General features: G+C 46.3%; 9 protein-coding genes across 9 annotated transcripts; 6 read left to right on the top strand and 3 right to left on the bottom strand.

Moving 5' to 3' along the window:
* Positions 1–1707: 1707 nt before the first annotated feature.
* DFL_008368 (uncharacterized protein) lies at positions 1708–3936 on the top strand (the record flags this gene model as incomplete). The annotated part of the gene is made up of 6 exons (XM_067638090.1): positions 1708–2142; positions 2241–2400; positions 2488–2748; positions 2812–2967; positions 3041–3280; positions 3344–3936. 6 exons carry the CDS (start codon positions 1708–1710, stop codon positions 3934–3936), a joined length of 1845 nt encoding a protein of 614 aa, XP_067486015.1.
* A 308-nt stretch (positions 3937–4244) lies between these two features.
* Positions 4245–6020, bottom strand: DFL_008369 (uncharacterized protein; the record flags this gene model as incomplete). The annotated part of the gene is made up of 1 exon (XM_067638091.1): positions 4245–6020. One exon carries the CDS (start codon positions 6018–6020, stop codon positions 4245–4247), a length of 1776 nt encoding a protein of 591 aa, XP_067486016.1.
* A 421-nt stretch (positions 6021–6441) lies between these two features.
* On the top strand, positions 6442–6783 carry DFL_008370 (uncharacterized protein; the record flags this gene model as incomplete). Its single annotated transcript, XM_067638093.1, has 2 exons — positions 6442–6643; positions 6731–6783. The coding sequence occupies 2 exons, from the start codon at positions 6442–6444 to the stop codon at positions 6781–6783; spliced, it is 255 nt and encodes an 84-aa protein (XP_067486017.1).
* Positions 6784–6956: 173 nt separating this feature from the next.
* On the top strand, positions 6957–7996 carry DFL_008371 (mitochondrial 54S ribosomal protein mL57; the record flags this gene model as incomplete). Its single annotated transcript, XM_067638094.1, has 3 exons — positions 6957–7425; positions 7493–7758; positions 7826–7996. 3 exons carry the CDS (start codon positions 6957–6959, stop codon positions 7994–7996), a joined length of 906 nt encoding a protein of 301 aa, XP_067486018.1.
* A 1156-nt stretch (positions 7997–9152) lies between these two features.
* Positions 9153–9788, top strand: DFL_008372 (uncharacterized protein; the record flags this gene model as incomplete). The annotated part of the gene is made up of 2 exons (XM_067638095.1): positions 9153–9230; positions 9303–9788. The coding sequence occupies 2 exons, from the start codon at positions 9153–9155 to the stop codon at positions 9786–9788; spliced, it is 564 nt and encodes a 187-aa protein (XP_067486019.1).
* Positions 9789–11062: 1274 nt separating this feature from the next.
* DFL_008373 (uncharacterized protein) lies at positions 11063–13438 on the top strand (the record flags this gene model as incomplete). Its single annotated transcript, XM_067638096.1, has 4 exons — positions 11063–11254; positions 11320–11783; positions 11841–13286; positions 13348–13438. The coding sequence occupies 4 exons, from the start codon at positions 11063–11065 to the stop codon at positions 13436–13438; spliced, it is 2193 nt and encodes a 730-aa protein (XP_067486020.1).
* A 928-nt stretch (positions 13439–14366) lies between these two features.
* Positions 14367–16479, top strand: DFL_008374 (uncharacterized protein; the record flags this gene model as incomplete). The annotated part of the gene is made up of 3 exons (XM_067638097.1): positions 14367–14424; positions 14595–14696; positions 14768–16479. 3 exons carry the CDS (start codon positions 14367–14369, stop codon positions 16477–16479), a joined length of 1872 nt encoding a protein of 623 aa, XP_067486021.1.
* A 540-nt stretch (positions 16480–17019) lies between these two features.
* On the bottom strand, positions 17020–19498 carry DFL_008375 (uncharacterized protein; the record flags this gene model as incomplete). Its single annotated transcript, XM_067638098.1, has 2 exons — positions 17020–17970; positions 18035–19498. The coding sequence occupies 2 exons, from the start codon at positions 19496–19498 to the stop codon at positions 17020–17022; spliced, it is 2415 nt and encodes an 804-aa protein (XP_067486022.1).
* A 5608-nt stretch (positions 19499–25106) lies between these two features.
* DFL_008376 (uncharacterized protein) lies at positions 25107–26643 on the bottom strand (the record flags this gene model as incomplete). The annotated part of the gene is made up of 4 exons (XM_067638099.1): positions 25107–25382; positions 25438–25855; positions 25938–26097; positions 26160–26643. The coding sequence occupies 4 exons, from the start codon at positions 26641–26643 to the stop codon at positions 25107–25109; spliced, it is 1338 nt and encodes a 445-aa protein (XP_067486023.1).
* Positions 26644–26939: the final 296 nt, after the last annotated feature.

Consider the following 26939-nt stretch of genomic DNA (forward strand, 5'->3'; position numbering starts at 1 on the left):
ACCCGAGGGGGGTTATGGGGGTGCCGAGACGAATTGCGTTGTGTTATTGCATTTTTTTACTTTTTTCGACGAAAACCGTCGATTTCACAAATAATTTATTAATTTTTTTTAATAATAATATAAAATTAGTTAATTAAAATAGTTTTCACCACCATTTTCACGTTTTCGAGGTCCCGGAGGCATTAAATTTTGAATTTTCGGTGAAAAATAGCATCTCGCGTTGGGGTACATCTCGCAGGTGGGTGGATTACGTTAGTTTGCAGAGAGGTCTAGATTCACAAATCTCAAGGTCATGAGGATGGAAGCGCTGAATACTACTTTAAATTTAGCTTGAGGTTTCTTATTTGGAATTGGAGGGCGTCTTAGGACATCTATCACAGCATTTCTTAATCAATTGAGCGCACAGATTTATATATAGGGTGCAATTTTGGAACGAACAATGTTTTTTTTTTTTTATAAAAAAAATAATTTATACGCTAATTTTCACCATCCTTCGAGGTCTATCTTCTCCTGACACCAGTCAAATTTAGTGAAATTTTACGTGGACATAAGAACTTCTCATCGATGACATTATAATGGGTTTCACCAATAAATATCTATAGTCAACCAAAATGAAAACGAGTGTCGAACTCAATCGCTGGGTGCAATTTTGCTCAACAAAATATTCGAGACCTCAGACATTGCGGAAGAAACCGGTAAGACTGGCGCGTCCGTTTCAAAGGTACGACGTCTAAACTAAGGCTGAACGAAAAACCATGTAACTCACTCACTTGCTTATCCACGCCGAATATACATCGTTGGAAACCCTAAGCCAACAATACGGGTGAGATTCCGCATATTGGTGTGGAGATAATTACGAACGAACCTCACGCTTGCTTTAATTGCGAACCATTCGCAACCTCCGGCCAACCATGCCCTGCAGTGCCTATTCCCCGTGGCTACCCGTCCCTTTAGGCCTACGGCTCCGCAAGGATGAAGTCTGGTACCGAGAACTCATGTATAAACATCTGCAAAGGGGCCCCGAACTCCTCGAGAGAAGGTGGAAAGAGTTCCATACTCCCAGAATTGACCCACCGGGGCAGGCCATAATCGAGCGCATTCGAAGTGCAAAAAACCACTAAACCCGCCTTCGATTCAAGCCATGATTGCCTCGGGTTTGAAAAACAATGGCGGTGAAGTGACGCTATACTGAATTCTCACCAAGTCACCGTCGGAATTGGTCTATCCTGCAAATTTACCCAACTGCCCTGCTCAGAGGTCTGCTTCCGAAGAGGAGAAGGTGATGCAACAGGGACAACACAATCGTCGAAAATAGGAAATTAGTCGTGCGACACCATTCCAGTTTTAGATCCGATTTTGCACGCAGGTAACGACCACCAGACTATTTGATTCCATCCACCAATATACAGTCTAGTATTACAATTATGCTTCCATCGGCGCTAAAAGGTATAAGGAATTGTCGGGCGGCCACGATGAACCTTTTGCTTACTTGGGGTTAGCAAAGACCAGCTCGGATGGCGGCGAGAGTTCCGAATTTCACATTTCAATTTTAAATGCGAAGATCTGGGGCAATTCTTCTGCTATATAAAGCTGGTATCAGTACGGTTGATAGCTGAGAAGAATAGTTGGTATTGCGCAGAATCATCATCTCTGCTCTAGAAGTCTTTCGGAAAATTCTGTAAAACTTCTTGAGTATCAATATCAAAGATGAAGTCCGCTTCAGTTCTCACTATTCTCTCGCTCCTCCCGGCTGGCAGTTTTGCCTCATGGGCCGGGAATCTTAATTACCTTTCCCCTTCTATGCACCATCCATCTCTTGGGATCTCTATCCGTCGTGTGGCCAAGCGACATGTCCCGGGTGCGGAATACACACCTCAACAGCTTAATTTCACACATGGAGTCGCAAGTGGTGACCCGCATGCTTCGTCTGTTATCCTCTGGACTCGAGCTGCGCCAATGATGCATTCCGTTAATGACGATGGAGCCGTTACTGGATTATCACCGATGTACTGGCATGGACCCGAAGTTACTTCTACGGCTCCAGTGTGTGTGGAGTGGAAGGTTGCGAAGGATAAAGCAATGAAGCAAGTAGTTTGCAATGGAAAGGCATATACAAGCTCTGATATCGACTTCACAGTCAAGGTAATGACAGATCCCCTACTATTTTCTAGAGCCCGTCTAGCTACAAAAGTGGGACCTGCTCGAGCTCGTGCTAATTTATACTTGTTGTCGACAAATAGGTTGAAGCCAAACATCTGAAACCATTCACCAACTACTACTACCAATTCAATATTTGCGACTCGAATGTTAAGAGCCCTGTTGGACGAACAAAAACCGCACCAGGGGAAAATGATCACGTCTCAAGAGCACGCTTCGCTGTTTACTCTTGTGCCTTCTATGGTGGGATTCCCATTTTCCTCAATGCTTAACGCTAAACAAAAATCACGGTTCTAGTTGTATCCCAATGCTAACTAGCGCTTCCTATAGCTTATGGCTACTTCAATGCCTACGGCCAATCCGCCAGAAAAGACTCTGTTGATTACGTCATCCATTTGGGTGATTATATCTACGAGTACGCACGATACGGTTATACAAATGAAGGTCCTGATATCGACCGTGTCCCCCAGCCTGAACACGAACTCTACACTCTCTATGATTATCGTGAGAGATATGCAACTCATAGGACTGATGAGGATCTCCTTTTGTCCCATCGAATGTTCCCTTGGATCCCAACCTGGGACGATCACGGTAATTAAATACAACCCCCCTCACTTATGTCGAGTAGACGTGATACTAATTATGAATTCACAGAGGTTGCAAATAACGCCTGGCGTGACGGTTACTCCAAGATGAACAATACTGAAAACAGTTTCATCGAGGATGACCCGGTTTCCGTCGATCAAAGGAAAATGAACGCTGTTCGTGCGTACTTTGAATGGATGCCTATCCGACAAGTCGATATGGATGGTAAGCTTTCCCCAGCTCTCTTTATATGGGTGCTGCTAGTTTCAAGTGCTAAAAGCTAGTTGATGAACCACAGACAATCTTCGAATTTGGAGATCGACCGCCTTCGGAAACCTCGTTGATCTAGTCATGTTGGATACCCGCCACTACGACCGCTCTATCACTACCCTTTTCTACAACGATGATTACATTGGAAAGATTGCCAATGAACCGAATAGATCTCAAATGGGCGGCCGCCAGGAAAACTGGTTCTTCCGCCAACTTTCTGAGTCTCATAAACGTGGGGCTACATGGAGACTTGTCGGCTCGCAAACCGGTACGATACCAAAATAACACCATGAGTAACTTTCGTTGAATTTTACTAACAGAGATTTTATAGTATTCTCCTATTTGAACGTCAGTGATCCTACATCTGATTGGGATATGACCTACAGATACGACGCATGGCAAGGCTACGTTGCTTCCCGTAACCGTACGCTTCACCACCTCTACAGCAACAACATCCCCAACAACATCGTCCTCGCCGGTGACTCCCATGCAAGCTGGGTCTCCGACCTCGTCTGGTTGAACTCTACAGACCCAGATCCAAAACCAGAGGATCATCCAGACTACGATCCAAGGACCGGACGCGGCGCCATCGGTGTCGAATTCGCTTCTACCTCAGTTACATCTCCTGGCGCCGGTGGTTGGGATCCAAAGGTTGATGAAACACAGGCGAAGTCTGATCTCTTTGTTAAGCAAAACCCTAGCTTGCAGTGGTCGGAGCAGTACCATCGTGGGTATTTGGAACTTGATATTTCGCATGAGAAGGTCAAGACGACTTATTTCGGTATTCCATCTGTTATGACTCGTAATCGCAATGAGATTCAGATGGGTCAGTTTGAGGTTTATAAGGATGAGAATAAGGTGCACAGGCCTGCCGGCGGATACAACGTTAAAACTGGATCCGCAAAGAAATACCTGAAGGCTTAATCAACTTCAGGATGTCGGAGGCGTGTGTCTATTATATTGCCAACACACTGCCTATATGGTTTTCTTTACGATACTCTAGCTACGATTTGTAATTATTTATAATTTAATATATTACCGATGAGATACACCGAGACTGGTCGACTATTATCAAGTAAATTATGTAGATACTGTTAGTTTTTCGAATTGAAGTAACCATAAAGTCTTATTGTCGTCCAAAAGTCTCAATAAAGCAACCTTAACGCCTCTGCTATGCTGTAACTAAGATATAATATAAACATGGGTCCCTCTGACATGGAAATATTCCTCCCTTAAGCTGGAGTTTCGTTTTGTGTGACACCATTACTAGCTTCTCCGTTTTCATCCGCCTTCGGCTTCTTTCTGGGCTGCAGCACATTAACTACTGGCTCTGGTTCCTTCTCTGGCTCCTTTAGCTTTTTTCGTGGCGGAAGGACATTGATAGTCACTGTTTCAGTGTTTGCGCCCCCATCTTCTTTTCTCCTTTGTTGGAGTAGATTCACCGTTAGGGCATCGCTGGCACCAGAACTCTCCGATTTCTTTCGAGGTTGCAAAACGTTAACCGGCACGTCTTCGCTTTTGGATTTTTTTCTTAGTGTTAAGACGTTGGTAGCCCCACTGCCCAGCTCCTCTTCGCTCTTCCTCTTCCTCATTGTCAAAATATTGACCTTCACTTCGTTCTCCTTGACGGGTACCGAAATACCATCTCTTTTGACGGCCTCGGGTAACTGCTCCTTCCCTGCCATTTGAATCCATAACTCCGAGCTTTCCTTTGCGCACTTCTTCCCTTGGAAATCGCTATCTAATAAACTGTGCATTAATCGGTCATAGTCCTTGTGACTCAGAACCCTGCCCCTTCTCCCGCGGTCGTTGGGAGATGCATCCGTGCTAGCGAAACTACTTGAGCGGCTGCTCAGTGTGCTCGACCGCCTTGCGATAAACTCTCTTGTTTTCGGATTTCGTAACAATGATGCGATAGTATAGGTGGATGCGGACTGGATGTCGTCCGGCAGCTTGACCTTCCTCCTCTTCGGTGTATTGTCCTTAAAATCTGAATTCGGTGAGTTCCGTTTCTTTAGAGCTGGTGGGCTTGGCGACTTTGTAGATTTCTTGCTTTCTTGACTGCCCTGGCTACTATTCAGGACATCTGCCTCCTTTCCTCCTCCATTCTTTGCAGGTTTTGAAGATTCAAAGATCAGACTTAAAAATCCCACACTTTTCCCCAGACTACACTCCTGTCGAAAGGACATCAGCTCCCAAAATTCCTTCATGTTCCTGCAGCCTTTCCATCCTTCCTCCTCCAGTTCGTTCAAAAACCGAGCCTTCGGGTCGTCTTCAAATTGAGGAATACATTCCCTAACGGGTTTCGAAGGATGCGAATAAGGATGTCCGTGAATCCATTCCTTAGACGGAATAACGTTTCTAAGGTCGGTCAATTCAAGACCAGGAACGAGGAGATAACTTTTTGGCGATTCCGAAAAGTGGCCAAGGTGTGAAATAGAGCTCATGAGGGGATCAAAAACCCGTGCCCACCAACGGATTAATTGAATATCAGAGAGGACATGTTTAGATTTGTTATTAACGGAGTTAGGGAAGAGGTATTGGTCCTGAGCTCGAGCGAATAGTGTTAAATGAGTTGGAATTCCAGGACGATTGTACTCGTTGATGAGGTATTCGAGAAAAGCTGTTGTGGTAGCGCGAATTGGAGATGCCGAACCCTTCGGCTTTGGAAGAAACCCTGTGCTATCGGCTTTCGAGACGAAGATAGTGGTTGAAGACCGAGTGGTGTAGATATGGACTTCGATCGCGTATACGATAATCGATGTGGAAACAGAAGATACGGCAAGAAAGTGGCGAGTTAGTCTCGTGGTTAATGCTTTCTGGCCACGGGGAGCAGAATAGAGTGGGTCGCAGATAGTGGGAGGATGGGAGACATGATGTATATTGAATTCTGAGGAGAGGAAGCCTGAGAGAGCAGACGCGAAAGCCGAAGGTTGCTGAGAGGAAGCTGCCTGAGGAGGGTCAATAACAGACGCTATTGCCGAGATGGAAGTACGGGTTGAAGCCATTGAAAATGGAGGAAGGATATGGATGAAGTATCTTGATGAGACGATGCTGAGGTTGGAATCGAAGCTTTAGCTGGGTCGCAGTTGAGGCAGTCGGCTTGCAGGCTCAAGCCTAAGTTCAGGAGACAGCAACAGGAATGTGTTGCTGGGCGTGTTGTCGGAGAATACACACGGGAAATAGAACTTGGTGTGCAATCGTGAATACTGATATCGAGCGAATTAAACCACAAAAAATACAAGATCCAAATAAGATAGATAGAGCATATGGACCCGGAGAGTAAAAGCCGGGTAAATGACTGAATTCACCATAATGCTCTAGCCATTCTCTTCAGCCTAACCATCCGCCTGTTCACTTTCTCCCACCACTGCTCAGACTCGCCGGCGGGAACATATTCGCCATTGACCCAGCGTATCTTATCTAGTAATGACGGCATGGTATCTTCTGGGCGGCGAGGAGCAGAATACAGACTGCGATACAGCCGGTCTATTTCTTCCTGGATTTCCATACGCCGTTGGGTCCGGACATGCTGACCCCAGAGGCGGGCATAACTATAGCCATACTTTGCATCTGCGGTTGGGACTGGTGATGGGAAGGCAGAGCAGGGCATTTCGAAGAATCGTCGTCGGTATGAATTGACCTTTCATACTATAGTTATTATCATCATAATCAAGATTATTTGCTGTGCTAATATTGTGTCCAACGGGCCTGCTAGCATGGTTAGTCCGGCGTGATCCGATTCAATCTAATCTAATCATATCTAGTTAGCGTGGTTGATCTAATCTAATCTAATCTCCGCCAAAACTCTTTCAACTCGCAAAATTCCACAACTTCAAAGCTTCAACTTCAACTTCAACCCAATTGACATTTTTTTTATATCTTCCAACAACTCCTCCAAACACCCACCAACCCGCCACTTGGAAGGCTTTCCAACCCTCGCAATGGCCTCTTCGCGGTCCTGTCTTCGTCCGATTCTCTCTTCTTCTCGCCAATCCCGTACAATCTGCGCCCAATGCTCCTCCAACCCACGTCCACATACCCTCCCCACCAATCATCAGCGGCCATCCCCCTCAAATAGCTTACCAACCCGCCAATTCCATGCTTCTGCATCGCCAGCGATCAACAGGCCTCTCCAACAGGTCCAGCAGCAACCTGTACCTCCTCAAATCAATACCCCACCTGCCGGATATCGCATGAACAAGATCACTCGTCCATTCGTTCCAGTCGCAACCCATATGCGAGTTCCGTTCGCCGTTAATACTTCATTGGATGTTCTTAACGACATGTACAACAAGCTTCTCGGAGAAGGTGGTGCGAATGCTCTTACAGACGACATAAAATGGCAGTGTGTAACACACAAAAGTTTCGACCACGGGTTGCAGCCTTATAACACCAAGCTTGCTTTCTATGGTTCGTATTTTATTCAATACAAATGACATTTGTGAAATAGAGATGCTGATTGAGTTGTTATATATAGGCCGTAGAGTAGCATACCTTCACACTACGCTTTCCATGATACATCAACCCGTCACCCCTACACCCCAACCTAACGCTATAATCGCCGGAAGAACAGAACCGGAAATATCGAACGATCCGTCATTGAAGCTACCTGTTATCGCTAAGAGAAATCCAGTCAACCGAGTTAGTTATATTTCGGTACAGAACCACCTCAACTCAACAAATCTCTACGGTATTGCGCAGGCATCGGGTATGGTTCCATGTCTGAGGTGGAAACCCAGAAATGTAAGTTCTGATTTTTCGGAACAATTCTGCTAGACGAAGAATAGCGCTAACAGTTCATAACTACCAGCCTGCGAATTTGACGGATTCCGGTGTTATCAAAGTAGCGGAGGACACAATCATGGCGATTATTGGTGCAGTGGCACTTCAGAAAGGTGGAGATGCGGCGAGAGTTGTCATGGAAGAACGGATATTATCCGCTGCTAGAACAGTGTCTAGGCTAACGGAAGAAAGGCGGTAAAGGGGAATCAATATTTTATTCTTCCTTAGGGTAGGCGGTTTATACTTCTACATGTATTATATTTCAAGGCGATAGAGTATTTTTTGTATAAAACCATATAACGGTATAATTGAGCTATTAAAAACAGCGGAGCAGCGGTCCTCATTCCCAATATCCCCAGTATAAATGCATTATATGCACAATGGCCATGTCCGTTTCAACAGCTGAATGTGACTAAGCTTTCTTGTTTCAATATTAACAAATGCAATTTAGGCAAACAGACAGTGCAATATCGCTCTGCATGAAGACATGCATCAGGCGAGACGCGAATTAATTCCAAAGAATTAATCGAATTTGGCGCAAGACCTTAATTCTCATGTAAAGGATATGCATAGCGCACTTTAGCCTAAGCCACACAGACACACTTGGACATGGAATTCTCCGCCTCCATTAGATGTAGACTTTCACCCATAGGCCTAACGGAAAGGTAAATAAATAGTAGAGGTAGAGTACAAGTGGAGAAATGTTAAAACTTGACGAATATATATACGGTAGTTGCTGCGCAGCTACGAGGTTGTCAGTTTTTCATAACATCTTGTTCGTTTTGTGCGAATATTTCACCAACTTTTTATACTCTGTGTTTACAACTTGCTCCAGTGCCGACTTGCTGCTGCGACATTCTAATGAATCGGCCCGGCGGATATTCCAGTCCGAAAGCGCCAGCGAAAGCGAGAATTTTGGCAAGGGTAGTTGAAGGCTGATGAAGCCTTGGCCTCGTCTAATATTGCTATTATCGTAACTCTTCCAAACAGGGTTCGTCTGTATGTTGAACAATTCGTTGTGTCATAATGCCCGGTATCGACTCAGAAGCTGGAAGAACAGGCGGGATGTATCATATCAGTCGATAGTGGTGACCGTGGTAGAGAATATTTGTAGGAGACAATACATAGTTTATCGATGCAAGGAGACGGCATAAAAGTATAAATTGAATGGCTTTCGTCTGATATAGACTCCATTCTGAACATTTCGGTAGGATCATTCCTTAGACTTTATTAGTATATCTTCTATCACCGAAGTAACATAGTGTACTATCGGCTCGATCAAAGCAAATAGAACAAATTATACTTATAACTTTGGAAACCTATATCGAGGCACGCAATTCAAACCCCACCTCACAATGGTTTCCGTCAAAATCATGGCCATGGCATCCGTCCTGCCAATCGCCTATGCGCAGACTCAGACACTCTGGGGTCAAGTAAGCATACAATCCCAAACCCATGGCTCTCCTAAGCCGATCACTAATTATTAATCCAATTTCAACTTCAAGTGCTCTGGTGTCACCTACGAAGGTCCAATCATCTGTGCCGATGGCGCCACCTGCACAGTCTACAACCCCTACTACGGCCAATGTATCCCCGCCCCCACCACCACCACCACTCCCCCACCAACAAAAACCACAACCACAGCAAGTTGCACATCATCCGTCTCCACTTGTACCACTACCGCTCTCCTAGGCGCCTGCGGTACGTCAACATACTGCTCAACCTACTGTGCTACTGCGGCGCCGCCTAGGATTACCGTCCCAGTTGAGGCCCTTGCGAAGAGATGTAGTCCTTTTACTTCGACTACTGGGTGTAGGACTACTACGTCTACTTGTACGACAGTCGCGTTACCTATACCGTGTGGGACGGGGCTTTTTACTTCGACGTATTGTTCTTCGTATTGTGCTAGTACCACAGCGCCGCCGAGGATTACGGTACCGGCTCTAGCTCTAGAGAAGAGGTGTAGTCCGCCTGTTACTACTAGTGTTTGATTTGAGTGTTGGAGGTTAAAGTTTGAGAAGTGGGACTTTCGGATAATTAAAAACCCGGGGAACAGACGTCCGTACATATGCATGCATCGAGACAAAATGATAAAACGGCCCATTCGACCGAGCTCGGTACTACCATTCTATGAGATTCTTTGTATACCATATTAATAGAATAAGTTTGCAAGAAAAAAAAGAAAGAAGAAGAAAGAAAGATATTGACGACCAGGTGTACACGTGTTCTGCCATGATATCCCGGTTCGAACCAGACATATAATAACTATTCGAGCCCACGTACAGGCATAGCCTACCATTCGAGGGCACAAATCGCATTTAGTAATATACTATTCGCCAACTGATAGCAGTGGTTATTTGAAACATTCGGGTGCTTCTAGGTGTCCAATGCTTCCCTTTATTCATAAACCTGACCTCTTGTTTTAACAGGACTGTGTTGTTTCTGTTGTATAATTTTGTCACTATCGGAAAGGTTTAAAATCTCATGCCGTACGTTGATACAATTCCTTTTGGCTTCTTTGTGATCGATATCTAAGTATGTTACTCTATTTCGGTCTCAACACTGAGCTAAAGTATTGTGGTGTTGGTCTCCAGAGCTCTGCTATGTAGACCAAATTCTATATCTCTAAAGAATTATGCCCAAGGGCATAGCATAAGATTTAACCATATCCTCGTTTAATTTGCGTAAAGACTAACTCGCCACAGAATTCCCTTTTAATAGTGGCTTTGTATATTAGCCAACGTAAGCGGCCTCAGTTACATACGGAGCCATAGGGTGTGTGTAACCCAAATGTCGGAGCCCTAGATCTCCGATTTCCAGCTATGCCAATCAGGGCCGCTTGCAGCACGGACTAAAGAAGTAACCAATAAGGCAGCTCCGTTTTCGCCAAGCTGAATATGAACCAATCAATGGAAACTTCGGAGAGGAAAATACCGAGAATGCGAACCAAAAAAAACATCGGTTAGAGTTAGCCAGGGGCTGTTCAAGCTACCTGTGCAACCTTCCTGGTGGTGAAGTCCGGAGAGTCGGCTTGAAGCTTCACATGTTTCGACAATTCTAGGCTTTGAGGAGAAAGTCTCGGGAAGCACATATAAGGAACGTCGTGCCTCAGTTGTCAAAATCTCTGACGTTCAACCTCACCGCAACACAATCGACAACACAGCTCGAGGCTACGGCTGGTACCACGCTGCCATTCTTCGGATCCACGAGGCTACGACACGACCCCGAGACTAAGTCAGTATAAAGTTAGCCGATTACTCTCAAGATGGGGCTCCCATCGAAACCCGTGGGAATCAAGACGATCCCAACATCGGACTACAAGACTCCTTTCACAGACTACTCTCGTTGGCGTCTAAAAGACGACCACGGTCGTCAGACATGGCACTATCTCTCCGAGGCTGAAGCTAAGAAGTGGAAGCAGTCAACTGCAGACAAATACTTTCTCGGACTAAACACCGTACGTTCCCATCTCCATAGTATCTTATAGAAGTCAATTGTCTCATTTGTGGGATTCAATGATAGGAACAACCCGATCTACCGCCTCCGAAAACCCCGTTAGGCGTCGCCCGTAATGGTCTTACTTTCTTTTCGAAACTCCAATTGCCCGGCGGTAACTGGGCATGCGACTACTCTGGCCCCATGTTCCAACTTGCTGGGATGGTTATGTGCTGGTATTCGACTGAAATCCCGTTCCCAGAGGATTGGGCTATTGAGATCATTCGATATCTATGTAATCGTGCCCATCCTGAAGATGGTGGTTGGGGTCTACATACCGAAGGCGAGAGCTCTGCATTCGGCACCACGATCAATTACACAACTCTCAGGCTTCTGGGAATGCCGGCAGATCATCCTGTCGCGGTAAAGGCGAGGCAGACGCTTCACAAGATGGGCGGAGCTCTGGGCGTTCCCCACTGGGGTAAAGCCTGGCTCGCAACGATCGGTTGCTTTGAGTGGCAAGGAATGAACCCTATTCCTCCAGAACTATGGTAAGACTGCCTATTTCTGTCTCTATATCACGGACGGTTCTAACATTAGTTCGCCAGGTTGCTTCCCGACTGGATTCCTCTCCACCCGTGGCGCTGGTGGATTCACACCCGTGCTGTCTACCTCCCAATGTCTTATATCTGGTCAAAACGTCACTCTCGCCCTTTGAACGATCTAACTCGTGCTCTTCGTGCGGAACTCTTCACTCAACCCTATTCGTCCATTAACTTCGCCGCTCACCGCAACACCGTCCGCGCCGAGGACATATACCACCCGCACACCCTCGCCCTCGACTTATTTAATACCGTCTGTACGTTCTGGGGTAAATACTTACTCCCCAATTGGTTGAAAAAATGGGCTGAGGACTATGTCTACTCCCTGGTTGTCCGAGAGGACGAAAACACTCTATACGTAAATCTTGGTCCTGTAAACAACCCACTCCAGATGTTGTGCCGTTACATGGCAGAAGGTCCAGATAGCCCCGCTGTTCTTGGCCACATGGATCGTCTCCGGGATTACCTTTGGGTTAACGAAGAGGGTATGTTGCTTAACGGTACAAACGGCGTGCAGGTTTGGGATACTTCGTTCGCGGTTCAATCCGTTGTAGAATGTGGCTTCTCGACTCAATCCGAATGGAAAGACATGCTCGACTCGGCACATAAGTTTTTGGAAGACCAACAAATCTCCCTGGAGATCAGTGATGAAAAACAGAAATGTTACCGACAACAACGAAAGGGTGCTTGGGCTTTCTCGACTCGTGATCAGGGTTATACCGTCTCGGATTGTACTGCAGAAGCTCTGAAGGCCGTTATTCAGATTCAAATGACACCAGGATTCCCAGAGCTTGTCTCGAACCAAAGAATGAGGGATGCCGTCGACGTCATGTTAGCATTGAGGAATCCAAGTGGAGGATTTGCCAGTTACGAAATTATCAGAGGCATCAAACAATTAGAATGGTTCAACGCGGCAGAGGTCTTCGGAAGAATCATGATTGAATACGAATACCCCGAATGCACAACGGCCGTTGTAACAGCATTGGTCTACTTCCAAAAAGTTGATAAAGTCTATCGCGCTGAGGAAATCAAACAGACTATCAAGAACGCTGTTGATTGGATTATATCCGCCCAAAGAAAAGATGGAAGCTGGGAGGGTTCATGGGGTATCTGCTTTTCTTACGCCATGATGTTTGCACTCGAATCTCTCCGTCTGGTTGGATACGACTATGAATCCTCAGACCGAGTTCGTCGGGCCTGTCAGTTTTTGGTAGACAAGCAGATGCCTGACGGAGGATGGGGTGAAAGTTATATGAGCTGTGTAAAGGGCCAGTGGATCGATCACGAGAAGAGTCAGGTCGTAAATACAAGTTGGGCTGTGATTGCTCTGCTTCACGCTGGGTATCCAGGGAAGGAGGTTATCAAGAGAGGTATTGATTTGTTGAAGAGTAGGCAGCAGAAGAATGGAGAGTGGCTACAGGAAGGAATTGAGGGTGTCTTTAATAGGAGCTGGTACGTATCTCCTCGAATATCTTTTTCTTAGGTAATGGTGTTCTAACTACGTCTTGAATAGCATGATTACGTATCCTAACTACAAATTTACGTTCCCGATCAAGGCTTTGGGAATGTATGCAGCCAAGTATGGCGACGAGAAGCTTTGGTAGATTTTTGGGGTATTGGTAACTTCAACCGGGGTTATTTGGCGTCCCTTGTTAAGTACCTAGAATGGTTAGATTTATCTATATACTAGGGCCCTTTTTATCAAATAAAAGTATTAATATGCTTAATTCCAATCGTCACAATGAAGTTCAAAACAATATGCCTGGTTGCAACTAACAAAGCATTATATGACATCGCCACAATCGATCAGAGACGTCGGCGCCCAAGACAACCTAAGTCTAACATTCGCAAGGCGCACACGAATCCAGCATTGAAAGAAGAGGCGCCACTGTCCGCAGCCGACCCCCACCCCGGCCTGATCCTACTGCATGTTACAGAGCAAAAATGAACTTGCAACCTGGCTATAGCTTACGGTTGCGCGCTTAAAAAGGAATATGGCAGCGATGTTAATATTGTAGATCAAATATTAAGATCTTAAGATCCTATATACGTATTATATCTTACAAGAGACTCTTAAGCTTTTGTTTTCCATAGCCATGAATTTGATATCGAGAAGTGCCACATCTTGATGGCAAGCTCAAGCTTTGTGCTAGAAGTAGGTATTATTAATAGCGCATGCAGGCGCGCCCCTCCCAGCTTCCAAATTGATTTGCGATCTTCGCCTCCACTATTAACTTGATTGGGCAAATGCTGGGACGATGACGGTCGTTAATTGGTTGGACTGGCCTCAGAAACTCGCCAAGGGTTGATGTAACACGGCACAAGCTCATAAGGGATAAGATTCGATAAGCCTCAGAGGCCTGTTTCAGGGAAAATCCTCAAAATCGGAAGTAGTGGATTTTCTTGGATTTGAATTCTCTCCATGTTTATACTCTTTTACTTTCCCTCGCGTCTACGATCTAGCCAAGTTTTTTGAGATTCGGTGTAATTCATATATTGCGAACATTTCAATCTTAAGAAATTGAAATCGCCATGAATATCAGCGCTCTCGATCCGAGATTTGATTTTTGTTCTGTTTGGAACCATGCCTGTAAGTCGAACGTTATCCAACGGCGCAGCTACAATGAATATTCATACCTTTCCATGGCACTCAAATCGAGATTTGCCATGCGCATGCATAGTCGCAAACATGTTAACGGGCCGGCTATGGATGCTTTATATGTATTCTCCGCTAACTAAAACGATACTCTTATGAAATAGCAATCATCTATAGAAATAAACTTTATATTATCCAGGGCAATGCGGCCTACAAAATCGGCGAATCAGCTACGGGCTCTAATCTCGTTGTCGAAGAAGGAAATAGTATGTCGAAAATCTCGTTGGTTTAAGATCATTTGCAATAAATTTAAATCTAAAATGGCACAGCTAACAAGAATCCCGGCGCGGAACCTCAATTCCAACAGACCCTTGGTTGCGTTATATTTCTCTCGATGACTCGTTTTCCGTCGGCGATATCGGAAACCGTATATCCTTCCTTGCTCCCGATGAAATAAATCTAAAACTCCCATCGCGAAAGAATCCGATACTTTGGGATATTGCGGGCCCCGCATGGTCGGACGGCGGGAATAGGGGACTTATTGTATACAGTTTAGGGCTCCCAATTGGCAATGTTACCAATACCGTGGGTAGTCGAAACTCCTTGTGGTACTCGATAGCTGGAAATGACACGAGCGGTCCGAACTTCGGTGCCTTTTCTTTCCCAAACGGCGCCATCACTATCGATTACCCCTACACGGACACCACGAAATATTATGCCTCCAGGAATAGTTATTTCGATTACGATGAAGGTATCGGGTACATTGTGGGTGGAATAGTAAACGACACACCCACATCTTCGTTCCTGACCTATGGTCCGGGCTCACAGGCATGGCGTAACAGCAGTTTGCCATGGGGTGTCACAGCTGGAGATGGCGCTATGGGGACTTTTAGAATCAACAACCGCACTGTTCACGTATATACCGGAGGCGAAGTGAACGGGGTGAATTCCAACTTCGACATAGCCCGCATCTTCGATTCACGCTCTAATATATGGTACGACCAACCTCTGACTGGGTTTCAGGGAAGAATACCATCGCCTCGCCGGGGTTCATGTACAACTGTGGTAGCAGCTCCGGACGGATCTAGTTACCAAATGCTTATGTTTGGTGGTGCCTCCGACGATGAAGGCTCATTACCTTTCTCTGAGTTATGGGCTTTGAATATACCCGCGTTTACTTGGGTCCTCCTGGATAACTCCGCGCCAAGGTCCGATGCTCCACATATTCCAGGTGGACGATTCGGTTCGACCTGTCATTTGATTCAGGGGAATAAATTGATGGTTTTCGGAGGGTCGAAAGTAAAAGTAGTGGAAAGATTTGCTGCGCCGTCGACTTGCGACCTCAAATCAAACGCAGGATTTATCATGGACCTAAGCAATGCCGCATGGCTAGAAAACTACGACGGCAAGAAAGCGAACTATACAGTACCTGAGAGAGTTCGGGCAGTAATTGGAGGTGATCCTACGGGTGGTGCAACTGTAGGACAACCTGTGGATGGCTTCGCAGACCCTACACTGTCAGAGATTCTCCGAGTACCCGTCAATACCGCTTCTTCCAGTCCAACATCAACAGAGTCTGGCAACTCGCCAATTCCGACATCTGGCTCCGGAGAGGGTGGTTTAGCTACCGGAGCTATAGTTGGAATCGCAATTGCCGCCGTAATCATCGCCATTGGGGGACTCTTCTTCTTATACCGATGGACAAAGAATAGGAAACGCCAGAAATTGGAAGGAAGCGACCCGGACAATCTCAATAGCAAATCCGAACTGCCTGGCCTTCCAAACAATCTTGGATACGACGAGCAAAAGAAAATATATAGAGACCATGCAGGCAATGTTATCGCGCGGCAGGAGTTAGGAGAGGACTCCGTCAACCGTACGGAACTCCCCGCCGGATATATGCAGGATCAAAATGTGATGGAGCTTCCTGCTAAAGATTCGACGCATCCCGTTGAACTCCCTGCCGATGTACCATACGCCGAACTTCCAGACGGACATTCTCGACAGCTTCCGGCGCCACCGGTTCCACCCAAGGCACCAGGAGTGTAATTTTAACATACTATTTATTTGATTCCAAGCGTTTATAATTACCTCGAGGATACCCTTTCAGCACTACTATATACCTACTTGAGTAATCCGAACATATAAATTACATTCACATATTCTTTAACGATTTTCATGATACCTGTTAATTATTAATTGATACCCCATTATTTATGAAATCCCAGCAGCTAGTGACTGTGCTATCACTCAGTTAAGAACATTCATGTTTTGCATTTATTCTCTAATTCCAATAAGACTCTCTAAATAACAAGTAACGAGCAATCTCGCCAAGGCGCCAACAAATGCGCATATTTGAACAAAAAAACATTAAGCAAGAGGTTTGGACCAATAATGCAACCTATAAACAACCAAAACGTAAAGAGGATGAGAAATAAAATGCATCACGGCTCCCCACACCGACATCGTATTCGCAGGTTATGTCACTGCAACCCTCCCATAGCTGTTAATTAGATATTGGATATGGCTACTTGCGAAGGAATTGACAGGGGCGACCTCCTCCTGACTGAGCCGATTTTTCCTGTCGCTCTAACTGAGCCGATTTCGCAGGTGGGGCGTCATTCCAGGATCAGTCATGAAGCTTTGTTCATAATCAACTTCTCCTTCGCTACCTGACTCTAGGATGGTGGGAGTTGGGGTTCGTCTTAGTGCTTGAGTTGAGCTTGCTTCGGGAGTACCGGTTTCCTTCTCGCCCTGGATAGTTGCTTTACCCTTCCCTTTATCCTCGCGGCGACGATGGTCAGTCTCATCGGTGTCGTCTCTCCCGATAGTGCCCTCTAATCCCTTAAGCTTGAAGCTTCCCCAAGGCAAAGAAGAAAGATCCTTCAGATCGACTCCCTCAAAGTCAATTTCACTACCTCGTTCCAGGTTGTAGCCCTGTTGGTTCAAAAGCTGAATAGCTTCTGAAATACCAGGGTCTGTAGCAATAATTGCCTCTGTGAGCTCCACTTTCCAAATGTCTTCATCTAACTGCTCCAAGAAAGGTCGAATCAGGCTTCCTCGATACCCAAGCTTCTTGAGAGTATCACGAAGGTGAAGTCGGCCTCTGAAAGCAATCCGTTGCTTGTGTTCGTCTTTCCCATTCATGCTGGGAATACTGACAGTAGGGTCAAGAAGTGGATCTTCGTCCAGACGGCGGAGGCTATCGAGGTTTTTGTGATAGATACTCTCCTTTTTTCGAAAATCTTGAATCAATGATTCAACGCGATCAGAATGATAGTGCTGGCTTTTGATCAATCCTTCCTTGGTGTTGTTGTCCTGTAGATATGATGAAGGGTTTTGACCGCGCTTGAGTTCCTTTGCGTCGACTTTGAGGTTTGTTCGGTAGTCCTTCATGGTGGATTCGATACGCTTGATGGAATTACAAAGGCTCTCAAGGGAATCAAGAGTTTCCTCAAGAGTAACTCCCGAGGGGGTGTGACCATGAGGATCTTGAGTGGAATCCATGGCTCCCGAGCCGAAAGCTTGTGGGTTGGCAACCTATAAATGAGATTAGTTGCTAAAGTACTTATAAGATCGTAAACACTAAAGGCACTGTACTTACCGGTTCAAGAGCCTTTTGGCCTGAACTAAGCTGAAGCAGCTCTCGAGAAGTGTTACCAGATTTTGTCGTAGATGCGTGGTTTTTCAAAGCTAGGGTTTTCTTCTGTTCTTTTACTGAGGCTGCCTTGATACTCTTTCCAACAAGCGGCGAGTTGTCTTGGAGATCTCGAAGGTCTTCGTCGCAATTACTCAACCCGGTGAGAGCTGACCTAAGGTTGCTCGCAGAGGCCTCCTTTAGTTGGAACCGTGCCCGTCGTGAAGTAGGGAGACTCTTCCGGATAACCGTAGAATCTGCTGGAGTTGTCCTTTCGGAGCTGCCCTTCGGTGTTTCCGCTGCAACCTTCCTCAGGGTGTCCCGAATGTTATGGGCAGTTCTCATACCAGGGAAAGGTGTCGTATGTTCTGGGGCCAGGAACGACAGTGGCATTTCTGTAGGTGGTACTGGACGTCTAGCAGGTCGAGGGCCGTGTGGAGTAGCCAAGGCTGCCGAGTTTCTGCTCCTTTGGGTCAAAGAAGATGAGCTTAGACGATCAAAGACCGACTGGGTCGTCGGGGGTGGAGCCGGTTGAGTGGAAGACCCTGCAGTTGGCCGGATGTCCACCATGAAGGGAAATTTTGAACTTCCACCGATAGGAGGAGAAACATATGTTGGAGAAATTCGGCGGCCCCCTCGTTGCTGCGTGGTAGGCCCAGCTTGCCCAAGACGTTGTCCAGTTGGCTGATCCATATGGGAATAAGAGACCGGCCCGATTGGTGGAGCAGTGCGTGGGCCACCGGTTCCCCTTGCCTGGATACCAGCTCGGAGAGGACCTGGAGTTCTTGAGAATTCCTGAGGAACACGTCTGGCGCTTCGGCGAGGCGCTGTTGGAGGCGGTGTAGGTCGAGGCGGTGGTGTGATTTGTCCAGGTGTCAAACCAGGTGTGATGACAGAACCATCTCGTTTCGGGTGAGGGGTGATAGCCTCCATTTCCGGAGCTGATACTTCCCTAGTTGGCGAAGACAGCACCAAAAACTTCGAAGGGTCAGCACTGGCTGGAGACAGTGGTAACGCGACGGAAGCTGGCTCTGGAGAGAGCAACCGCCTGTCAACGTGATCCAAAGGATCTGATGCCAGGAGACCCGAATGTTGCTTTCTTCTTAATCCAGGTGCTGATCCGAGAAGAATCACAGTTCTCAAGCTAGGGAACTGAGGGCCTGGCGTTGGCTTCGGTTGAGGTGTCCGTAGGAATCCCTCCGGTTCAGAGACACCAGTTGATGTCCCTGACTTTAACTCACGCTCTAGCTCGAGGGCACGAGTTCTCGAGTCAAAGACTCGAGGGGCGAAACGCTGCTCCATCTGCAGCATTCCCTGCCGGAACTCCTCCGTGCCTGCATTGGCCGGAGGCTTCGGCTGTACGTGGCGAAAGGGATTTAACTCCCTTTCGCCACGACGGCCTGCAGCCTCTTGCCGATGCTGCTGTTCCATCGCGTAGATTGTCAGAACTAAGTGTTACACTACCAAAGGAAGAGGAAAGAGATAGTTAAGTATCAAGTAACCAAAAACATCTAAGGACGCTAGCTGAAGGCAGATGACAAGGGACAGTGGATGAAGCAGGAAGGGTGGTGAGGTGGAGGTGGAGGTGGAGGTGATGGTAAGAACAAGAAGGAGAGCTCTTGTCAACTTACAGGCAAATAAAATATTTGTGGGCCGAGAGCCCTGAAGCAGGTGGAATCTTCCCGCCGTGCTTCCTGAGAGAAGGAAACAACGACTTCATGGGCGACATCAAAAGCCCTAAGCCCTGAAGACGCTGAGGTGGGCCGATTGGGCCACTTCTCTTCCTTCCCAAGAACCCCGGTGTTTTGTCAATCCCTCCATTATTTCTAGGAACGCCATCATGCGATGGCCAATTGGCCACGCAAAACATTCGAACGAAAGCAGGCCCACGCGGGGCCGCTCGGTGGAGAAGGCTGTGTGGGATGTCGTAGCAGTCGCACCAGGCACTAAGGGAGCGACCAAGGCTGTGGGCATCACTTCAGCTGGTTTATACACAAAATCACCTTCGCAAATGGGCGTGGCGGTCCTATTCAAAATCGGTGAGTTGGCTTTGCTATTGGAAGATCATATAATGCATCAGCAATTAACTAACAAAGAAAGTCGGCCTTCCATTCGGAGATCAAACAGGCTGCAGCTTAGTCCGTGACCAAAGGCTCTGATTCCCACGATGTGATGAGTTCAGCATAAATATTAGAATGCCAAGTTGCATTTCATCGAACCGGGTGATGTTCGTTAAGGAACAATGACTTCTGCTTTTAGGGACCATGCCTTCAGGGACATGTGCCAGCCTATTGAGGGATCGATGGGAGCGATATTACCTCTCACTAGCTTGGAAGCTTCGAAGCTATGAAACGTGGATCAAATGACGGGTGGTGATGATGGTGATGGTTATGATGATGAGAATAATGGACGCGGAGGTGGAGGTGGAAGCGGAGATGGGTGTGGGAATGGGATGGCGATAATTACCCAAGCATTGGGGTAGGTTTCTTAATCAAAGAAAAATATAGCAAACCTTTCTAGTCGGCACTTACCAAAAAGGCTCTCTACCGCATTATTCAGGGGAAACCATCCCAGGCCTTAATAGCCACTTAATCTTCGATGATAGCAAGGCTAACTTCGATAGTAGCAGAAGAGAGCGGCAGCCTTGTCTTATCGCAGTGATGAATGGGATGGTAGTTGGTGATGAATAATTGATAATAGATGGAGGAAAAATAAGTTAAATTTTGGTTCCCAGGAGCGTTTAAATACTGGCTACGATGGGGCTTCTAATTTCAAAATTTATATGATACTCGCCCCGCTCGGCCATCAATAGTGTTTACAATTCACTTTTGTTTATGTCACGGCCAACATGAACGTGCAAATTTTTTATCTTTTCGCCAGAGCTCTAACTTTAGTAAACATTCATTAACGTTATATTAAAAATCCAATTAACACTTTGATGAGATTGGTTGACGCTGAGGGCCTGTGTAACCTTGAGGATGTTGCATTTTCGAAATAGGATATAGCGTGGGTTCATATATCCTAAATCGAGTTCGTCGACAGCCAAATCTTGGCGCACAAACAGTCGCCAGCCTTAGCTTAGCTAAGCTAAGTCAATGAAGAATCGATCACTTGTGGCCTGAGCGGAACGGATAATTAAATTTCCGCACGTCTTTGATATCGGAGAAGCCGCATCTAGATCCGACTGCGAACTACATCTTTCAAAATCCAGCGGATCGGGTCCTCAGTATCAATCCGTGGAACCAAAACTATCGAGATCCGGGGATCCAGAAACAGCTCACAAAATATATTAAGGATCCTAGAAACCGGTCTTTTGATGCAAATCTATACTTCATTGGTACATATGGGGAACATCTACGATGCTGTGCAACTGCACTTAGGATTTTTCTAAGATATTTCAGGTTGTTTGGCTGTACATAGATTCTTGATATCTGACTCAGTTACCCTTTGGAGGCAGGCCTCCGCCACTATCCATGTCTATTGAAGGTCTCAGCCGTAGATTACAGCGGCCCTTGTTGGGTTGGTCCGAAAAAAAAAAAAAAAACAGTGCACTCCTGAGCTCCTGCATGTCGTCCCCAGGCTACCAGCCACTATTTTGAGCGAGGCAATGCATCGATGTCTCTTCAATAAATTCATTTACTTCGGTTTAGACGTACTAGTGGTAACCGAATGGTTAGTAAGTAAGTACCAACAGGCGTCACTAGTTATCAACCCCAGAGTTTTTGAATCTACAGTGGACCATGGTGGATACTACGCCTAAATTGCGCTCCTTGTTTTGTCCCGCAGAGGGCTCAACGGGTGTTGGTACGGAGTACGTTTTCTGAAACTTATTTTTCCCACCCACCTCTCCGACGTCTCTAAAGTCCGGCAGATAAGCTGTGCGTAGACTTTGCTGCTTTCCAAGAAAACCAAGTTTTTCATAACAAGTTTTAAGGAGACCGTTCTCCGAAGGAATTAGACCCTTTGAATGAAGACAAAAGGCCGGTTATCCGTCCAGCCTGGATGCATACGACCAGCAGGTTGGGTATTGTGGCGCTTAGTTGCGATAACATTTATGCACCCCAAAGTGGCGCTCTATCTAGGAAGAAAAGTTGGATTCGAGGCGGGCGAAGGCCAAGCCAACGGCAACTCAGTTCCTGCGAATTAAATCGAACTAAAAGATAACATCTCGAGAGGCTATCCCATAGCAATAATACATGGTATGTGATCGTATATACATGTATTAGTCGCTATGCGGGTCCGACCGGCACTTGTCAAAGTTTTCCGCTGCTAGCGTCCCGTCTCCGCCCGACATTCTCCAACATGCCAGAGCGCTCTACATCCAAGATTGTGGAGAGGCTTTCATGGCAGATAAACTCAAAATCTTGAAATGTCTCTAGTTGCGTGCATCTATATGGAGAGCTAGTAAGTTTGCAAATCAGCGTGGCTACACTCGGGATCCGATGACCAAGTGCTGATTATAGCTGCGCATGTTAATATGTGTACCAGAAATCTGATACCTTGGAAGATATTCCGTGAGAATGGCTGCATATGCCAAGGCTTTGGCATGCGAGTATCAAGCCACCAAGTGGAAAGATCTCAACCTCATTCAACGTGTTACATTTTTTTTGTTCATGAGCTGCTTCGTTTCAATGAAACTAGATGCCACACCATCCTACCTTTCCGTTCACCTCTTCGGCTCGTTTGGATGTAATAAACCACATAATTTATCTTCTACTGCAGCTAGAATCATGAGGGGAAATGTGGACCAAGACACTCACATCCCACACAAATCTGCTGTCATTCAATTAATTGCAGTTAATATATATGTATCTTTTCCGAGGCGCAATCTTAACGGTGTCACACAACAGCATAAGATTAGCGATCAATACATGCACCAAGATTAGTGAACCTGAGGCCATCCACGTTTGACCATTGATGGGATTTCTTGAACGATTATCAAAGTTGATATAGGATGCTTGGTGAGAGTATCACGATATACGAATAGCACTTTCAGTTCGTATAGGCACTTAACTTCGCATCATAATGGAGGTGAAGAAAACATTTCCTTCTTCCCCGGTTCCACTCTCGCTCTCTATATTGATGTACAGAGTATGAGACATGGGGAGAACACGGCTTGGGATGGAAATTCAAAGCGGGGAGGAAAATAGTCAGCTGCCGACCCCATCATGATTCTCCGATTATTCTAGTGGATGAAGAGCTAGCTTCGCTTCACAAAACCTGGATAAACCTAGGAGCGATTAATACATATTCTTTAAGGCAAATTTTTTCGTATAGATTCATCTATACCCTGTTTTTGCCCAAATTACGGACCTGGAGAAGATCTGGATGCTCTCTACTGAGCAAGGGGATCCGTATTATCGTCTCCACTTTGACTATTCTTTGGCTTTACCCAGCATTGAGACGGGCGATACCTGGGCTATATTGAGATCGGCGGTGCCAGACACCTCGTTTGCTCACATGTCCACCAGTAGCAGTAGAGCAGCCTTGGCCCATGCTGCAGAATACACCGTGCTTCAGGCTAAATCTGTGTTGTTGGGGACTTTCCTGCAAGCTGCAGGCTGGAACAACCCTAGTCCCTGACTTTGAATGGATTGCTTTTTTTCTCGAATTACGTCTCCCCTGATCCATGCTCAGGCCGGGTTGGAGCTGGAAAAAGTTAATTGCGGTCTTCGGATGAAATCCCCCTGTGACCGGTGTGATTTTCTTCAGAAGGGTCCAAGACCGAAAGCCGTGCAGAATTGTTCCTCATGAGGGATGGCGCGTGATTCTACAGGAATTTTTTCTACTTGTCATAAGCGGAAAACGGGTATTCCAGAGTCCAGTACGAACAGAATATGAACCTCCACAAACTAATCAGAACTCGAAACAAGTTTTTCCAAGTGATTCTGAAGTCAGTGCTCAGCTTCGTCATTTGCCAACAAGAAGCCCGAGCTCGATGCTCGACGGGATGAAAATCCCCACGTGGAGAAGGGACCCCAAGGATCGTTTTGGGAGTCTGAGCAGAGCACAAGTCCGTGCACGGGAAGGACGGATGCCGCGGCTCGGCCTAGTGGACTGGTCTTCCGTATAGTGGCCGAACTAAAGCTAGAACTTCAGCACAAGCGTCGAATACGCATTAGAATGTTAACTGAAACGTCGTACGTGGAGCATGAAGTGCAAACTCAATAGCAGAAACAAAGTTGAGGAAAGTTTTGCTGTGGCCTTCTTCCTGACCAATTTCGCTTCGTTGGAAACAAGCGAATCTGGATTGCGCACAGATGTGTGATAGTACATAGCTCTGAGGTGACAATGAACCTGAGCAGCGAGTTTTGTCCCGTGCTCACGGTACCGAGTTCGATAAAAAATGCAACACTATGACCCGAATCCCTGCCCTCGAACATTCTATGATATAAAATAATAGTTCCAAGGTCTGATCGACATTGCGAGGGCCGTCCCAGACCGAAATCAAACCCTTTATTTTACGGACATGCAACTATGAGGAATTCATCATGTAAAGCGTGGAGCGGATCCAAATTCATGGGCCGTACTGCATCTATTAAGATCCACGTCAAAATCGTGGTGTAGGTGAAACACGAAACTCTGAATAATGAACCCACCATGATAGCTCAGGATTTCAGAAACAAACTAAATTTCGAACTTTCGAAATTTCCTAAGATTCATCGATAGAAAAGGGGTGGTGTTTGTGAGAGTCATGGAGTCATGGATGCATTGAATTCTGGATTCGGGTATCTAAATATACATAAATATGATATAAACATGATAAATTATATACTGGAGGCGTCCTCCCCTTTGGTCTTTCCCCCGAGCTTCCACTCCCAGCTGACAAAAGCAATTGGGTGTGTGCAGAACGCCAACGGAACGAGTCCCCCCAGGAGATGGAATAATATTTTACAAATGCGCACTATTGTGAGAAGTAGAAGAAAAGTAAACACCCATTTTATGCGCCGCTAATGTTGAAAATGTTCGATCATATGATAAAAAGTATAAAAAAATTTTTGCATTATACGAAACTTGCCAATCTCCATCAGTAGAATAATTAAAGGTACCTGGGTTTCGAGGCTGGCCGAGCACCCTCGTACTTTTCAGCAAATTCAGCCGCTGCAGTTGGAAGAGGAGCAGCGTTGGCAACTGGAAGAGGGGCTGGTGCAGCAGCAGGGCTAGGAGACCTTCTGCGGTTCTTAGCGACAGGTCTGCACTGAGCATACCAACCGCCATCATCAGTGAAACAGCTTGCACCAGCTGGGCAAAGAGTAGGCGAGGTCCACGAGGAAACACTTCCGTTGACATAAGTGCTACCACCGCAACGACCATACTTTTCGAGACGTTAGCATTCACTCGTTTTCTGTTATATCGTAGATTTTACATACCAAAGTTTGAGTGCCGTCTCCAACAGTATTGCAAGCGCTAGTTGGGAGGTTGGGGATATTGTTACAGATACCATAGGAAGGATTGTAGGTGGTGCACTGGTATCCGCATGGGCAGTTTGAGGGACCGGTCCAGCTGATAGAGCTGCCAGCTGCGTTGACAGTGGAACCATAACATTGGCCATATGGTGTTTGAGTAGCTCCAGTAACTGGTGTGCAAGTTGGCGCTGAGGTCGCAACGAAATCGTAAGGAATTGGATAGCAAAGGTTGGTTTTCCAAGCACCCCCTGCTGGCGATGTCGAAGAGCAGAATGCATCATACCCAGGATTTGGATATGTCTTGGTCCAACATTTCATGTTACTTGGGCAGATACCATCGACTTTACCATTGGCCTTATAGCAGTGACCACCACATCGGTCGCTATTTTCACGATTACATATTAGCATTTGCTTCTCAAAATTGTACCATTCAGTGACTGAATGCAATTGAATGTTTAACATACCCTTGAGCAGTGGCATAGGAGTAGCTCTGAGAAGCACAGGCCCAGTATTGTAATGGGTTGACAGGGGTCTGCGACTGAGTGACTGGAATACACTGGCTGTACCAAAAGTTGAGAGGATTGCATCTGTAATTGACAGGGCAGAGTGTTTGCACATCCCAGGCTAAATATTTCTGTTAGTTCATCTCCTGTAAACTAAAGATTTTTGATAGGTAAACCACGAACCTTGAGTGATAACACCATCGACGTAACCACCGCACTGTTGGTAAGCAGTAGCCATGTTTGTGAGTGTGGTTTGCCAGTAGAATTCACATTGTGAACAAGTTGTCACTCCGGCGTATGGTGAACAGGTGGTAATTGAAGGAGGCCCAACGGTCGCTGTTGGAAGGCAGAGACTGCTAGTACCGCTATGGCAGTGGCAGTAGAACTCAAGAGGGCAGATAGTCTTTGTTGCTGTTCCTCCTATCGTTGTAGTTCCACCGCAAGATGAAAATGGTAAAGCGGCCCAGAAGGGGATCGGTGTCAAAGGGTAGATAGTTGCATATGGGTCGACTTGTCTGGGCAAAAGGTCGTTCTTCCCAATATCACCGAAGAAGTCTCTCTTCTTGGGACATCGATTGGCGACACAAAGGGGGAGACCAGCAGTAACGGCCTCGACATAAACCAACAAAGTGGCTGCGGCCACCGCAAGCATTTTGCCGCGAAGCATCTTGGAGATATAGATGTGATCGAATCGTCTTCGATAGACGTAAAATTAAGTGAGGATTGAGGTTCAAGATCTGACCAAGTCTGCAGAATCCAAAGATGAGATGAAATGGTCAACAGAGCTGATCCTGTACCTATTAAGGCCCCTGGACTTTTCTCGGCTCAGGGAGGTCTCTGTGTCTTATATACATTGACGATATGGAGCCGCTCCTCAGAATGAGCTAAGTTGTCTGCAGAATTATCTTTCGTCCCTTGCCCCTGTTTTCTGCGGGGAAATGACAATAAACCACGCAGAAGTTC

The sequence above is a fragment of the Arthrobotrys flagrans genome (genome assembly GCF_004000055.1).
Source record: "Arthrobotrys flagrans strain CBS H-5679 chromosome Unknown unitig_1, whole genome shotgun sequence".
In the NCBI taxonomy this organism is placed as follows: domain Eukaryota; kingdom Fungi; phylum Ascomycota; class Orbiliomycetes; order Orbiliales; family Orbiliaceae; genus Arthrobotrys; species Arthrobotrys flagrans.